At 61.2% G+C, this 16021-nt stretch overlaps 1 protein-coding gene across 5 annotated transcripts in view; it reads left to right on the top strand.

Annotated features, from left to right (window-relative positions):
- The window catches only part of Rbm19 (RNA binding motif protein 19), a 91129-nt gene extending 75363 nt beyond the window's left edge, over window positions 1-15766 (top strand). For 3 of the 5 annotated variants that reach the window (XM_004999571.4, XM_004999569.4, XM_023564635.2), the window contains exons 24-25: window positions 11650-11761; window positions 11922-15766. In XM_004999571.4, coding sequence (XP_004999628.1) covers window positions 11650-11747 — 98 coding nt within the window. In that variant the 3' untranslated portion in view covers window positions 11748-11761; window positions 11922-15766. The remainder of the gene's footprint in view (window positions 1-11649; window positions 11762-11921) is intronic. The other 2 variants (XM_003461361.5, XM_004999570.4) reach the window with 2 other exon arrangements.
- Window positions 15767-16021: the final 255 nt, after the last annotated feature.

The raw sequence follows: 16021 nt of genomic DNA, 5'->3' as shown, positions 1-16021 counted from the left end.
TAGAGCCACGGAGAGTGGCAAATAACCCCAGAGAAGTCAGCAGGTGCCATGGCCCCATCTTAGCACGGTGTGTACAGGTTCTCTAGGAAGGGGTGAACCCCGGAACAGTGCCACTCTGGGCACAGGGAAGGCAGGCAGGTGTCCCTTGCTGTCCCCAACACCTGTGACTTGGCCAGAGCCTCTTAGACTCCCTTGTACTGTATTCCAGCCAGGGGACAGAGGGGCTGTGACAGACATTGCCAAATAGGGAGAGCGGGGCTCTGGGACGGGCTCTGGTCACCCGTGTGCCGAGCCCTCGGCACCCTCTGCCGTATTCCCCCCCCACCCCGGGAGCTGCAGACAGTGCAGGTCTCCTCACAGATGACCGGGACCTTCTTATCACAGGGAAAGGGCACCAGCCAGGGGGACAAGAGACCTGTGATCCATTCTGGACAGCAAGGTGTCACCTGGAGCTGTCTGCCCCCAGGCCCCCCTCACACTCCCTTCCGCAAGGCGGAGAGAGCCTCACCTGGGGTCTGAGGCCAGCTCCCAGCCAGGCCCGCCCTCCCTGCTTGCTCCCGCCAGCTTGGTCATTTGGGGGGCTACACATGGTTCATCTGTGTCCCCGTGTCCAGCACAGTCTGACACCACATGTGTCAGGCCCTCCGCCCACAGCTGGGAGCAGCTGTGGCAGGGCAAACACAAAACCAGAAGAGCACAGGCCAATACACAGCCGCAAGCCCAACACTCAGTCTGTCCCCAAACCCTGGTGCGCAGAAGGAGAAGCCGTCCGTATTGACAGGCATTGACAGCCCCAAACACCCCATCGGCAAATGTTTGTGTAAGGGCTCTCCCTGGAGCGCGCTCAGCACTTCTGCCCCGGTGGAGAGGGCCCCTCGATCCATCCAGCTCCACAGACAGCGTGAGAGGACCGGCCTGGAGCCTGTCTGTCTGCAGCCTGGGTAGCTGGGTTCCCTAGGGGAGCAGCATTAAGGTCCCCTGTGCCTGTGACCCCTGGGCTGTCCAGAACAGACCTCGGGCCTCCTGCCCTCCCAGCCGGGCCAGGCCTCTTTCCTCCGTGCCCTTTCCCTGTGGTGAAAACTACCCAGCTCATTTGTGTGGAAATCCGCATTGTTCACAGCTCCCCGGGCCCTGGCAGATGCTGAGAGCGGTGGGATCCGTGCCCAGCGACCTCGGCTCTGGCTCTGGCCTGATCTCTGCCAAGAAGGCACTCAGGTCTCAGGCGGAGGCCCCCGAGCAGTGAGCACAACAAAGGACCCCTGTGGCACAGGCCGTGGCAGGAAGGCAGCGTCTCCGCCTTCTCGGGCTGGCAGCAAGCTTGCGGCGTCCCTGCGGCCTGAGAGACATTCTTGGGGACAGCGAGGGCAGCCAAGCAGGTAGGCAGAGGCCGGCGTGGCTGCCCTGCCCCTGGAAGGGCTGATCCCGAAGCCACCACCGAGACAGGTGGCAGGGACCCTGAGGAGCCTCGTGGAGCCCTGACCCAGCGTCACCCAGCAGGCCACGGTCGGGCTCTCACGGTCTGAATCCTGCGGAATCTTGTGGGGGAGCAGGGAGGGAATACCATCATTGTCCTGGTTTAACTGCTGAGGAAAGGGATGCAGAGAGGCAGGCAGCTTGCTCAGGGGACCCAGCCACTAACAGCAGCGTCAGGACTCACCCCAGGTGTGGGCCATTCCGCTGGCGGTGTGCCCAGCTGCCTGCCCACATGTGTGGCCGCCGCCTCTCCGACTTCGTCACCCGTGCAGTGGGTGCCGGGTCCCACCTCCCTAGGAGGCTCCAAAGCCTGTGAAGGAGGTGGCAAGAGTGAGCCTCGGGGTACATGTGGCAGTCGTGGTCTTGGTGTTGCCCCCAAGGCACTAGTTCTGCGTCCTGCCCTGGGCTGCCAAGAGCTCTCCGAACCCTGCCCTGAAGAAGACAGGGAGGAGCCCGGTATTCACAAGCTGGGCCAGGGTGTGCATGTGTGTGCATCTGGTTTCAGATGCCACCTCTCTCTCCTGCCTCTCAAGCCAGCAGCACAGAGCCTGGCACACCGTAGGAGTTTAATTAATGCACTGCGGTGAGGAGGAAGGGGCGGGGAGGGAGTTCGGTGCTGCCAGTGCCACCGCTGCGCCCTGCTCTGCCCCAGGCTGCGTCAGGCGGCCCAGAGGCACCAGTTGGAGCCCCGCTCCTCCTGCCCTGCCCGGGCGGCTTCCTCACCCTGTCCTGGACAGCGGCACCATCCTGGCTTCCTGTGCAGGTCTGAGCTCAGAAGCACCTGTCAAATTGAGCAGCGGAGGGCGGGTCACCGAACATCCTTGTGAAAGTCACTAGGCAGGCAGGCCCTTGACACCGGCAGAGACAGACCTTGTCCCCCAGCGCGCTCTGGCTTCTCCCGGCCAGTCCTCCTCCCTCCCACCTCCCTCCCCACTCCTCCGCAGCCCTGTAGTAGGTGAGGTGCTGTTCTCTGGCGCCGCATGTGGGGAGTGTGAACAGAGCACGTGCGGAGGGAGGAAAGACGCCAGTCCGCCACTGGCTGCGTCCCTTTCTTCCCGAGTGTGTTACAAAGCAGCAGGGTCGCGGGACTGAGAAGCTTTCAGGGCCCTGCAGGCTGTGGTGCCTGTGTGCGCAGCCGGGGAACATAATGGCTCGGGAGAAATCCGCCCGCACAGCCTCTGTCTTAAGCGCTCACAGCCAGGGAGGCCGGCAAACAGGCTTTTATTTGGCCGGGAGCACAGCTCTGCTTCCTCGTGTTGTCTTACTCCAGCTGGGGAGGACTGATGGGCTGTGGTTAGCGCCCGTACCTTTCACCTCCGGAGCCGGGCGCCCAGACATGACCGGAATGGCAAGTGGCTGGAGATGGCGCCGTCCTCCGCCCGCCCATGTCCAGATCCGGGAGCGGCAGAGAAGCTCGCCTCGCACAGACGGGGCCGTCCTGGTCACCCGCTGGCCACAGGCACGAGCAGACACCCAGCGTGGAGAGCGGAGAAGGAGCCCGAAGGCCCACGCCCCTGTCCAGCTGCCCAGCCCTCCGTTCCTCCAGGGAGGGCTTGGCCGGCGCCTGAGACAGGACCTCCTCTTGCCATGCCCTTTTGATTCCCATGCCACACCCCACATCCACCCATCAGAGGAGTCGGGGCTCTGTTACGTGTCCATACACAGTTAAGAGCCTTCATCCTTAAACCAGATCCTCTAGGAACAAGGTCCCCCTTCTCCCCAGCACACCCTGCATGGAGCAGAGAGAGAGCAGGTGCTCGGCGACAGTGGGGGAGGAGATGAGCAGCAGGGGGAGCCCAGTCACGGGCGGCTGGTATTAGTTGAGCATCTAGTATGTCCTGAGCACTGGGTGAGTGCTGGCAGCAGTCACCATCACAGCGGGGCCCAGCAAGGGTTAGGAAGAGGCACAGCCCGCACTGGGTCTGCTGACCTGGAAAGAGGCCATAATCTCCGAGTGAAGACTCAGCCAGGCAGGGGGAAAGGAGGGGACTTCCTAGGATGAGGATTGTCTGTGTTTTTAAGAAGCGAATCTGAGACCCAAGGAGGGGCACCACCCAGCCCGCTGACACACAGCTCAGCCCCTGCAGGACCAGAGGACCCTGCTCCATCTCGCCCTGCATCCCCCGCAGCTCTGCATCCCAGCTCCATGACATCCTCACTTCTGTTCCACCTGGAGCAGCAGCTGCAGAGCTTGGCCCTGGTCTGTTCCTACCAATAAAGTTTTATTGGAACAGAGCCGTTGCCCATGGCCGTCTGTTTACACAGGGCCTGCGGCTGCAGAGGCAGGATGTGACAGACCCTGTAGCCCCAAACCTGGAACATCTACCCCCTGGCCCTGCACAGAACCAAAGTGCAGCCCCTCCACCCTGTGGAGGAATCACCCCAGATGGCTGATTCCTCCCACCACAGCAATTCTGGAGTGTTCTACAGAGGGAGAGGGGGAATTTCCAACATGCTAGTTGCATGAAGTCTCTCCAAGGAGTCAGCATTTATGTGTTACTTGAGGGAAGCAGCCGAAGCATCCCACATAGAGGGAACAGCCGGTGCAAAGGCCCTGGGGCTTGAGCTCATTCAAAGCAGGTCTTGGCAGGTAAAGAACAGATCCAGGGGGAAGAACAGTAGAAGCCAGGCTGAAGGGGCCAGCAGGGCTTTATGCTCAGGGCTGTGGGATTTGTCTAGCCTGGTGGGAAGGCTGGTGTTCTTTCAAGATGGACAAGAAGGTACTGGAAGGAGTAAGGAGGGGAGCACCAAGGCTAGATGGATCCTGGCAGAACTCATGTCTGCTGCTGCGTGGGTTTTGCGGGGGTTAGCGGGCCCCTTGTCACCACCTGGACACACCAGGTCAGTGTTGCCAGGCACGGGCTCGGGGTGGAGAGGTCTCAGGAAAGGTGGATCCCCCCAGACTTGCTTCTGGTGGGCAGAGAGAAAGCTTGGACAGTGGGCTCCGGAGATGGGACACGCTGGTGTCGAGGCATCCATCAGGACAGCCGTGGTGTCAGGCAGGGAGATCTATGAGTTCTGAGCTCAGGGGTGAAGTGTGCGCCAAGGAGTAAATTTGGAAGCCATCAGCATGCGATGATATTTAAAGTGGCAACAGCGCACACCCCCGTAAGTTAATCATCCTCCGCTGGCGGCACATTGTCAAACGACCGGGGACCAGGAGAGCCCGTGATTCCTGCCCCAGCCCTCGAGAATGGGGCTCCTTGATCTTGGCTGTGGAAACATAATCATTGGGCTTTAAAACCACAGGCAAGGAGTTTGGGCAGGGAGGTGAAGTCCAGAATCTACTATTCACAATCCCCGCAGCCTGCGAGGTTTTCTCTAAGCTCCCATTTCTGCCTGGGGCCCAGGGACCGTCTCGCACACTTGGTGGTGGCAGCCGGCTGAGGTGTGCAAGGGAGAGCGTCCCAGTGCACTGGGTTCCCCTAGGAAAGGCTTCAAACAGAGGTGGCCGTGGAAGATGAGCAGGATGTCCTGTCCCTTTTGTTTTTGTTTTTTATTTTGTTTTTTATTTTTGTTTTTTATTTTAAGACAGGCTCTCACTAAGTTGCCGTGTGTGGCTTAGAACCTGCAGTCCGCCTGCCTCAGCCTCCTGTGTGCAGGGTCCACTGGTGTGCAGCATGACTCCCACCTCGGGTTCTCTTTTACTGACCGGCTCTTGGCTGCACTGGCAGGCAGCACCCAGGGAAGCTGAGATCGGCCCGGAGACCCACTCCTTCCCGTGTGCTCCGGGCCACCACAGCAGGTAGAAGCTGAATGAAGAGAAAGACAATAAAAGGCAGAACTGCTTTGGTCAGGGCGGCTCCTCGGCAGGACAGGGAGGGACCAGCTTCAGGGAGCCAGAGGCTTCCCGATGAAGGCGCTCGGCAGGCCGGAGCAGGTGGCCCCGGCAGCCCTGCCGCTCCCGGCTGGGCCTCACCGGGTGGTGTTTGGGAAATATTTCCCGGCGCTGCGCCAATCTCCTGCACACACTCGCACACACAATCTCCTGCACACACTCCTGCACACACAATCTCCTGCACACACTCCTGCACACACGGAGCGGCTGTCCGTGCGGGGAAGGTACTTGCTCCCAATCCAGCTAAATTGTTATTGACTTGTGTTCTCTGCGTTCTGCAAACATTTCACTCAGCCGTCGCCGGCGAGGCCAGGAATCCCTGCTAGGGCTAACGGGGAAGCCAGCTGTGCCGGGCCAGCGCTCCTGCTCCTCCTCATCGATCACAGAATTAAACTGACAGGAGGCGGATTGCAGAGGGCATGGGAGGGGCAGGGCCTGGGCCATGATTGGACGAGGGTCCCAGGGCCTGGGGACCAGAGGGCCAGAGAGGCAGGGGAAGGAGGCGGGCGGCCCTCCAGGGTTGTGCCAGTGGTAGGAGGAGGCTGGATTTCCTGGCCGGGAGAAATCCACGGAAAACAGACAGGGCTTTTGTGGATGGTTCGTGACCAAATGAAACCAGCTGGGCTTTGTAGACAGAGAGGAGAGAAAACAGGTCAGAGGCCACCTGGGGGAGCTGTCAGCCAGGAGCAGCACAGCCAAGCTTCGCGTCCTCCTACAGAATACGAAAACAGCCACACGTGCAGGGCACGCCTGTAATCCCAGGTACTCAGGAGGCTGAGGCAGGAGGCTCACAAGTTAGACGCCCCCTGGGGCAATTTAGCAAGATCCTATCTCAGAGTGAAGAGTAAGAATTTAAAGGTGTGGGGTGACCCAGTGACAGAAGACAAGTCCTGCCTGACCTGTCTGTCCTGGCCCCTGCAGGCCCCTGCGCACTCAGGTCCTGGGCAGACCGCAGTGCACCCTGGCCCCATGAGGAAATGTCCCCGAGTCCTCAGTGCCACTTCCGTCCAGGGGCGGAGTCACTGCCAACCCTCTTGTGGTCCTTCTCCCCTGCGGTGAGTCCCCATCTGCAGGTCTCCAGTGCTGTGCCTGTTGCAGACACCTGCAGGACCGGGCCCCAAGTCCCCAGGCCATACCCAGGATAAATCTGTAATAGTCCAGAGCAGGGCACCTTTGTCCACCCCGCACACTGCACATGTGTGGCCAGTCCAGCTGTCCAGTCCTGGTGTACCCCCAGGGCTCCCGGCAGTGATGTCTCACACCAGGCTGCACCATGGTCGCATGCTGTGCTGGGAGCTGGACTCTTGCAGTTGGGTTAGTAGCAACAGTGGCTGTGGTAGCTGTGACATTCGGTGCCTGCCCAGGCCGCTGGCCCGGTCTGTGAAGTAGCTCCCAACCTCCGGGGTTTGCTCCTGGCTGGTTCTGCCAGGCACTGGGTAGGGAGGGGCCTGTGGCCTCCGAGGAACCTGTGGGTGCAGTGTGGGTACAGCCCCTCTCCTGCCGAGGGCCTCCTCCTGCAGCAGGGCTGGCCGGTGGCCTTGGGCTGGCGTCGGGGGAGCAGCTGCCTTTCGTGCCAGGCCCCTGTCACATGACTTCCCAGAGCCTTGGAGCCACCACTTCCTCAGCCAGAAACTGGGACCGCGCTGTCCCTTGGGACTTGAGGAAAATCTGCCCCGGCCCACTGCCCAGAGCCGGAGGGACTCTCCCCTGCTTTGTGTCTCCAGCCCTACTTTGGGCAGCTGGGTTCTCCATTTGCGGGGCACTTTCCTCCTCTGGGTTGCCCTCATGAAAGTCTGATTTCACTGTCCACGGCACCCTTCGAGCCAGGCCCAGGCTTCCTGCCCTCAGCCCTGTGCTTGCCGCCACTTCCAGCCCTACTGCCCACATGGAGTAACACAAGGACGCTGGAACCCCAAGTGCAGAACACTGCAGTCCTGCCACCCTGAGCCCCGGTGTGACACCCACCCCCCAGCCAGTGGTTCGGTTTATCCTTTGGGTTTTGGTTCCTTCGACCTCCCAAACCCGGGTCCCAGTCAACAGACGGAAGCTGGGAGCCTGTGAAGAGGCGGGCCAGGGCTGGGTGCTGGGTGCTGGGTCTGGGTCCTGCCCGCTGGCTCCGAGAGGGACTGGCTGAGCACATAGTGTGCACCTGCTATAAACCACGCTGGGGCGGACCTGCCCAGAGCCTGAGGTGCCGCCCAGGTGGACGGCAGGGAGGAGCCCTGAGGGCAGGAGGGGAGCAGGGGACGGGGTAGGGGGCCACACACACCCACCATGCAGTATTCCATGGTGCCCTGCAGGACCCCAGAATGCCATGTGACTTGGGTGCCCCCAGCTCCCACGGTGAGAGTCGCAGGTCGCTGGTGACCCCAGGACTGGTACTGTCTGGGAGCCACCATGGTGCCCTTTTAGCAGGAACCACAGAAGGCCCCATCTAGGGGGTGGGGGTACACCTGGGGACACCAGGACAGGCAGGCAGCGCTGCACACACTTTATCCTGTGTGGGACAGTGAGGACCTGGGCAGCAGTGACAACCAGGCAGGGAGCAGCAGGCTGTGCCCAGAGGTGCGAGGCAGGAACCGGGGAGCAGGTTCCTGGGGAGCAGCGCCCAGAGTGGGTGCGACAGCTGATCGCCCTTTTCACATCCAAATACGTAGATGCCCTCAGGGGCCAGCATGGAGGCCCCCTTGATTTAGAGAGCGGAGCAGTGGTGTCCTGTGCTGAGTGCCCACTGTGTGCCAGGCAGGGCTCTTCAGCCTGACAGGTCACCTTTGGTGGGAGGGAAATCAGGTCTTACAAAATGGTCCAGGCTGGCTTTGAACCTGCAGTCCTCCTGCCTCAGCCTCCTGAGTCGTGAGTGCCTGGAATTATGAGCATGCATCACCATGCCTGGCTTACATTCTCAGACACCCTGGGCAGCTGAGCAGAGACCCAGCCCAGAGAGGTGAAGCAGTTTGCCCGCAGTCTCCCAGCCAGGAGCTGCAGGGATCTGGCCCCTCCCCTGGCTGACAGGCCGCCTCTTCTCCAGACCCTTAAGAATCCCACTTCGATCAGGGGGTCAGCCCTTCCTCCTCACTGCCCAGAAACTAACTCCTGGCGAGGGAGCGCTGCCTCTGTCCCACAGCCTCTCTCACCACCCACCGGGGCTTCACAGGCTGCAGCGGCGGTGACAGCACCAGCCGGGGAAGGGAGGGAGCGATGCGGGCTGGCATTCTGTCAAGGAATTAATTGAAAAATAAAATCATTAGGAGGGAACTCCAGAAATGCAGAGTCGGTGGTTGGAGGCTGGGGGGCTGGGGCAGGACTGGGGTTTGTTGGGGGTGGCTGGGCTTTTGTCGAGTTAATTTCTCGGGTATTGATGTTCGGTGACATTCATTCGTTGTTTATCTCCGGGTGCAGCTGTAACACCGAGAGAAAATGCACAGCTTGTTCCGTTTATTTAGTTTATACCTTTCTCTGCTTCGGCATTGTGTGTGCTGGTGAAACCCACTGAGGCTTTTGATGTCGGGCCATGGGACTCAGCAGCTGTTTGGGCAGGAACTGGGGTGTTGTGTCTACAGGGGGCGGAGCCCGGCGCATCCCAGCGTGGGCATGGGGGGCCGTCCTGAACCCTGACTGTGGACTCAAGCTAGCGTCAGCCCACGCTGCGCTGATCCTGGAGCACTTAATCCATGCAGGGTGGGCCAGGAGCTGAATGAGGAAACTGAGGCACAGAGGTAAAACCCACACCACTTGTGGGCTGGCTCCTCTTCACGAGGCCCTGGGGTGGGCGGGTGCTGGGACCGTCCAGATGCCTCGAACCCTGGGCCTGGCGCGGGGTCACTGCAGGCCAGAGGTGCAGGGTGCCAGGGCCAGCTGGTGCAGTGAAAGCAACCAGTGACAGCCTTCCCTGAGCAGCCTGGTACCCACACTGCCCAGTAAGAGCCGGTGTGCTAAAGGGGCATGGCTGGGCCACCTCAGGCCCCTGCTGGAGGGACAGGGTTGAAAGCTTCAGGCCAGGTCGGAGCACGGGCCCAGGCCCAGTAGGATGGTGGGAGTGGCCACAGGGCCTGGAAGCAGGGAGGCCCAGCTCTCAGGCAGAGAGGAGCCCAGCGGTGCTAAGTGGAGAAGCATCCAGGTGCTGGGTGCCACCAGGCTGTCCCCACTGCTCCATGCCGGAGGACAGCTGGCCAGGTGGTGTGGAACGAGGGCCTGGGCTGGGAGTCAGCTGGGCCACTCACAGGGTCACCTCCTCCAGGAAGCCCCCTGGTCGCCCAGCACGGGAACAGGCGCCTGCCTGACACCAGGCGAATCCTGCCCTGAGTCGCAGGTGTCTGGGGGGAACTGTCTTTGTCCTAGGGGGGTTTGAGCTGCCTTGTTGAGGCTGTGCCTGCCCCCTGAGTGTCTGGCCTGTAAAGGGAAACTGCTTGTGGCCTCCTCTCTGCTTGTCTTCAACAGCATGAACTTCACTCAGTCACTCAGCAAACACAGTATCCACAGGGATACTGTTTAGGCTTCAGGACAGAGCAGCAACCAACAGATGAGCCTGCCCTATTGGTCAGAGAGGTCCAAAGAGAAACTGTGGGCAGGCCTGCACTAGGCCAGTGTTCACCACAGAGCTGCACCCCAGCCCTTTGTAACTTTCACCTTGATGCAGGCGGTCCCTTCCTGCATAGCCCAGGCTGGCTCAGTTTCTCAAATTCTCCTGCCTCTGCCTCCCAAGAGGCAGGAAATCGGTGTGCATCGCCGGGGCCAGCCAGATTCTGTCTTAGGGCTGAAGCCACCTTAACCACTTGGGAGGGAACTTGCCACCCGGCCAGTCTGGGGCTCAGGCTGCAAGGGCGGGGTGGAAGGTCCCGCTGACCACCCCTGACCCTGGCCGGCTGGCCTAGTGCAGCAGCTGACCTGAGGGGAGGACTCTGCCTGGTGTCGTGGCTGGGAGGGGCCCTGTTCCATCCCCTTCTGTTTCCAGCATCTATTACCTGCCCTCAAATTCAATTTCCAGAGGCCATTGTGTGAGCAGGGAGCGCAGCGGGAGGCGCCCCTGCCTGGTCCCTGTGGGCTTTCATCACTGACAATGGTGGGTGCAGCTGCCAGGCCTCCAGGCTCGGTGGGTGGCAGCAGCCCCTCCGAGGCTCCCTTGTCCGTGGGGGGAGGGGCTCCTCAGCCCTCTGCACCAGGCCATGGCCCGGCTGGGGGCGCAGCGGTGAGCTGTGAGCAGGGTGGTGTACCAGCAAAGACATGGCCGCTTTGGGGTTGGTGATGACAGCACAAGATCAGAGAAGGATGAGGGAGGGGGCACCACAGGAAGGAGGGGAGCAGGGCGTGGGCACCCTGTGATCCCAGCACTCAGGCGTAGGCAGGAGCATCACTGGTTTCAAAGCCAACCTGTGCTGCATAGCAGAACTCTGCTCAAAAAGCAAAAAGAAAAAAGAAGGTCCCTTCTGTGGAGGGGACAGTACTGGTGCACGGCCTCAGCTAGGAGGGCTGAGCAGAGGCAAAGGTCGGGGATCGGGTCCGGCCAGGCCAGAAAGGCCTGCTTGGCAGGGTGCTGTCCACAGGAGCTGCGAGCAGGCTCCACAGAGGGGCAGGACTTGGGCCCTGGGGGAGGGACAGACGGCTGGAGCCAGGGCACCAGCGCACTATCCAGGCTCCCTATGCCTTCGCTAGCCAGGGCCAGAGACGGCCGTGGAAAGCAGAGGTACCATGGGCCTACCTAGGAGTACCCTGGGCTCCCGTCCTGGCCCCTCCACTTCCTGGCCGGACCGCCTTAGACCCACCCACCCATTCCCTCACCAGCCCTGGAGCTCACTAGGAGGAGGCCCCAGCGCACAGTGGAGACTCGCCCCGCAGTTTCCCGGGCCCAGGAGGTGTGTGTGTATCACCCTCCACGCCCTTTCAGACCTCCTGGCTTTCTTCACAGCACTCACCTGGATCCCATCCCCAGTTCTTCTCCAAACAGAAAACTCCTCTGCTTTTATCAAAGCCCAAGTCAAATAGCCCCTCATCTCCCAAGCTATTCCTACTTGATAGTCCTTTCCTCCTCTGGACATTTAGGGCTTCGAATGCATGTCCCGAACATGTATTCAGGTCCAGCCACTTACTACATTGTTAGAGTCCCTGGTCTCCAAGGAAACAGGACTGGTTTCTACTTGTTTCCCTAGCCACTGGCTGTGCTGGGCTCAGCCTCTGGCCTGTGGAGAGAATGGAGTCAAGTAGGACACCCTCCCTCTGAGGGTGCCCTCTGCTCTGGGGGTGCAGGGGGAGGGAGCTGGCTGGCAGGGACAGAGGGAAGAGGGGCTGGAGGCTGATGCCCTCGCTGTGCCCCGTTGCCACCTCTCACCATCTTGGTCCCCCAGAGCCCCCGAAGAAGAAGCGGTCTGCCGTGCTGGATGGGATCCTGCAGCAGCTGGAGGACAGCGAAAGCGACGGGGAGGAGCAGAGCCTGCGGGTGTGAGCTAGCACCACCAGGTAGGCAGCTGCGGGCATTGGGGACGGGACAGCTGCTCCTGCAGCGGGGGCTGGGGGCAGGGAGCGGCAGGGCCGCCACACAGCTGCAGGAGACCCCGGCCTGGTCCCAGACCTCCTGGCCTGGGCCCTCCTCACTCCCCCACTGGCTCCCCCACCCAAGGCCTCTATGAGACACAGACCGGCATCCCAGAGACGCACAGTGCTGAGCCCTGGAGCTGCCTTTCCCGCCCCAGGCTGCCGCCCAGGAGCCACCTACTTCTCCTGAGGACTAAGCCTCCATCTTCAAATCCTGGCTACAGGGACCATGAGCCTGCTGTCACCCCGAGACACTTCCGAGGGCCTCCAGCACCAGGCTGACCAGACACGCCCAGCTGGGACACAGTGGGGTCAGGGAACGCAGCGAGGCTCTGGGCCCAGCAAGCGGCGTCCCCAGCTGGTCCCCTTCAAGGAGCGCTGTGTGCGAGCCCTCTGCAGCCCTGGAGCCAGCACGGCCATGGCCAGGGACACGGAGGGGAGAGGGGGCCACAGTCCTCAGTCCCGCTCCCCACACAAGCCGCTCCAGCCGTGCAGCCTTGACACCGGGTCCTCCTTCGTGTCCCGCAGGGTGGGTGCTGTGGCCCCGGGCAGGCAGTGCTGGAGAACAGCAGGTCAGGGCAGTAAACCCGAGCCGCTCCCCTGCCCTGAGGCCCTTTCATTTGGAGCCGAAGGTGATGCCAGGGAGGCACAGGTGCCCGTCTTTCTGTGCATGCAAGGCCTGGTCCTGTGCAGCCCTCGGAGTGGCCCAGACCCCACCTGGGCCCGTGGTGCCCGATGGGCAGCACCTGTCACCCTGGCCTGTCCCTGAGAATCAGCAACAATGACAGAAACCCGGAGTGGCTGTGCCCCGCCTTCTCCAGTGAGGTACCCAGCCGCTGGCATGGCGGGCTCGGCCCTCTGGGTGAGGGCCGCACAGCAGGGCCAGTGTAAAGCCACAGGGTGGACCACCAGGGACCGAGGGGGATGGCGGGCCTGGGACCTGTCCTGTCCCATCTGCTGCTGCTCCTGTGCACCTCCTGCTTGGGCTTCCTATGAATGTTGTTTGTGCACAGATGACCCTGCCCTGCAGGCAAGGGACAGCCTTGTGGTCACCAAAAATAAGCCCCACCAAGGGCCAGCCTAGGCTCAGGCACCCCCACCTGTCCCTTGTGCCCTCCGGTTTGGGGACCAGCTCAGCCTGCTCTTGTGGCCCACTGGCCTCTGACCCTCTGCGCTTCCCACTCCCAGAGGAGCTGGTGGAGTGGGTACCAGGAAGGACCCGCAGGGTAGAGTGGGGGAGCAGGGCACCTGACCAGGATGGCCTGCTTGCTGACCCCGAGTGGGCAACCCACTGGGTCTGTGCACTTGGGGTGGAACACAGGGAAGGCCAGGGAAGATCCTGTACCGTAAGATCTGTTAAAGAATAAATGGCTCTGAAAAGGGGAGATAAACGGAGGTGAGTGTGTGTTGAGGGCCCGGTACACAGTCACCCCAGGAGCATCATTGTCACCCAGAGGAACGTGGGGCTGTACCCAGCAGGTGCCCAAACTCAGGCCCAGGCAAGCAGCATCACACACAGGAGCCCAGGATGGCTCCGAGCCTCTCGGAGAGAAGCCACATTGGAAAGGGTCCCAAGGTGGACCTTGGGTTGGGCTCTGGGGTTGCTGTATCGGCCCCAGCCTTTCCATGGGGGTACCATTTGGGGGCAGGGAGGGCCCACTCTCCACAGTTGCCAGATTGCCTTCTCTGAAAGCCCAGCTCAGCGCAGGGCTGATCCACAGTTGACAGACGGCCCGGGGCATGGGCGACCCCAAAGCTTGGCATGCACTCCCCAACCATAGTGCTGCCTCTGACCCCCAAAACATGAGCTGCAGCCCCCAGCTGGCTCTAACCCCAGGGCAGGGGCTGGAGGCCACGAGACCCCTGAGCTCAGTCCAGCCCAGGCGCCTCGACTCCAGGAGGGCACTTGCAGCTCGTCACCCCGGGAGGGTCAGGCACAGGGAGAAGGAGCCCGACCTGCAGACAGGGACACCAGCCCAGGCAGAGCTGCAAAGCAATCGCTGACCCACTCCCTTCATCCCGCAGATGCCCGCTGGGTGTCCCTGTGTGCTGGCACCCAGGTGTGGGGACAGAGGCCTGCATGGCCCCACATGGCTGCTGGGTGGCCCCGGGGTCTGTCCCGGGCTTGCAGCCCCTGGGCCGAGGCAGGGCACGGTCTCCAGCAGCCCAGGCCGCCGCACAGCCTGCTGCCCTCCGGCGCCTTCCTGGACGCTTCCCTTTTTGTCTTTTGTATTGTCCCGATCTGCTCCCCTGTCACAGGCTGCGGCTGGGACGGATTAGCGGGGCCCAGCGCGCAGGCTTTGGTGAACAGAGCCCAGCTCGGTTTCGACATCTAATTCAATTTGTTCTGCCGAGATTGAAATATGAAATGGTTGCCAGTCACACGTTCAAAGGAGGGAGAGGGAGGCCTGCTGAAATTTAGATTTTAATGAAAGTGACTTTAACCCTTTGGGGCCCTGGGGGAGTGCAGGTCCCCCTCGCATCCCCGGGACAGCACCAGGGTGGGGCTCTGCCTTTTCCCTCCCCTCCGCCTCTCTGGGGTCACTTACAGCAATTTGCATCACTCTGAGCGCTGTTGCTAACAAGAGCTGGGCAGAGTGCTTGCCTCTCGGTAAAAGAAAGGCACCATCCATCCCGTAGGCTGCTTCCCGGAGTCCTGCATGGGACCCGCCCGCTCCCTTAGATGATCTAGTGAGACTGGACCCTTCCTCCTGTGTGCCCCAGCAGGGCAGCACCAGGCCTGTGTGAGCCTGTCAGGGCCAAGGTGTCCCTGGTCCTTTGTTAAACGAGTGGTCCCTCTCCCCTGCCAGCAGCCATGGAAGGGAATGAGCATGTCTTTGGAAACAGTGACATTCCCGGGAGAAGGGCATGTGCAGGGGCCAGTGCTGGGACTGGCTGCAATTTGCTGGGCAGGCAGGGGCGGGCAGCAGGGCCAGCGTCCAGCTCAGCCCACCCTGGGACCCAAGGCTGTGCAGGGAGCAGAGCGTGACCCTCCACCGTCCACTGACCCCGAGGTGACTCAGACCAGGGAGCTATCGGTAGGGAGGCCATGGAGACATGGGATGGAACCTGGAGAGGGACCCGGAGGGTCCTAAAGGCTCAGCTGTGGGGTGAACAAGGCCTGGTCTGGGGCCCCATTGAGCAGAGCAGTCAGCTGCCACTGAGGGGACGCAGCGATGCAAGGTCCCAGACCTCACGAGTAGATGACTGGTAGGGGGGACAGGGGCGGGGGGACAGGGGGTCCCAGCACAGGAGAGGGACAGGCTGGGGGCAAAGTGGAAAGTGTCCTTTTACCTGTAAGAAATCCTATGGGACTTTTGGGTGGCTGCCCTCTAGAGATCCAGCAGGACAACCCAGCACGCAGCTGGAGGCCCCCAGGTTTGTTACTGTTGTTTTATTTTGTTTGCTGAGCTGAGGTTGCAATGAGCATGTTGTGTGCTAAGGCCTGTGCTCCACCACGCAGCACCCAGTTCATTCTGAAGCCCCTTTCAGATAATTCCAAATCCTTTTGGCCACAGAACTCCATTTCCAAACAAGAGTCTGATGCAAACGCAGCATAAAAACCAGAGAAGGTGAGAACTGCTGCAGGTAAACGTGGGGTGCAGAGCACAGCCCCCCACACTCCTCTTCCCCGCTCAGGAGCGGGAGCAGGAGACGATCTCAGGGCCCGGGCGCTGCGTTTTTAATTGTTAATTTGTGGCGTCATTTTCAGGTGCGTGCCACCACCGCCTGTAACCACCTCTCCAGCCTGTGCTGGGCCAGGCTGTAAGGAAAGCCAGCCAGTTGTTACAAAGAAAAATACCAAGTGTACACATTTAATAAAAGTAATAAAGAGCTGCTGTGAATGATTTAAAACACAGGTCAGCAACCTACAGCTGTGGGCAGACCTGACTGCTGCCATTTGTATGAATAAAGCTTTATTGGAACACGGCTGTGCCCATCAGTTGCCGTATCCTCCGTAGTCACCACGGGGCGCACGGCCGCAAAGGGTGCCAGCTCTGCCAAATCCCCCTGATTGCTCAGGTCAGAAACCAGTCCAGGCAGGTCAGTGGGCGGAAGCCCACTGTGGCTCTCCTGCTCTGTCCCCTGCTTCCCTGTGCCTCAGGTGCTGCTCACCCATGGTGTGGCCATGGGCGGGTGCTCTGACCTGTGTGCCCCTCCGTGTGCTCCCGTGAGCCGAGGCTG

The sequence above is a fragment of the Cavia porcellus genome, unplaced genomic scaffold (assembly GCF_034190915.1).
Source record: "Cavia porcellus strain 051 isolate PalLab524CR breed Dunkin Hartley unplaced genomic scaffold, mCavPor4.1 scaffold_16, whole genome shotgun sequence".
In the NCBI taxonomy this organism is placed as follows: Eukaryota; Metazoa; Chordata; class Mammalia; order Rodentia; family Caviidae; genus Cavia; species Cavia porcellus.
Note: the sequence above shows the minus strand (reverse complement) of the source record. Positions and strands in the feature narration are given on the sequence as shown.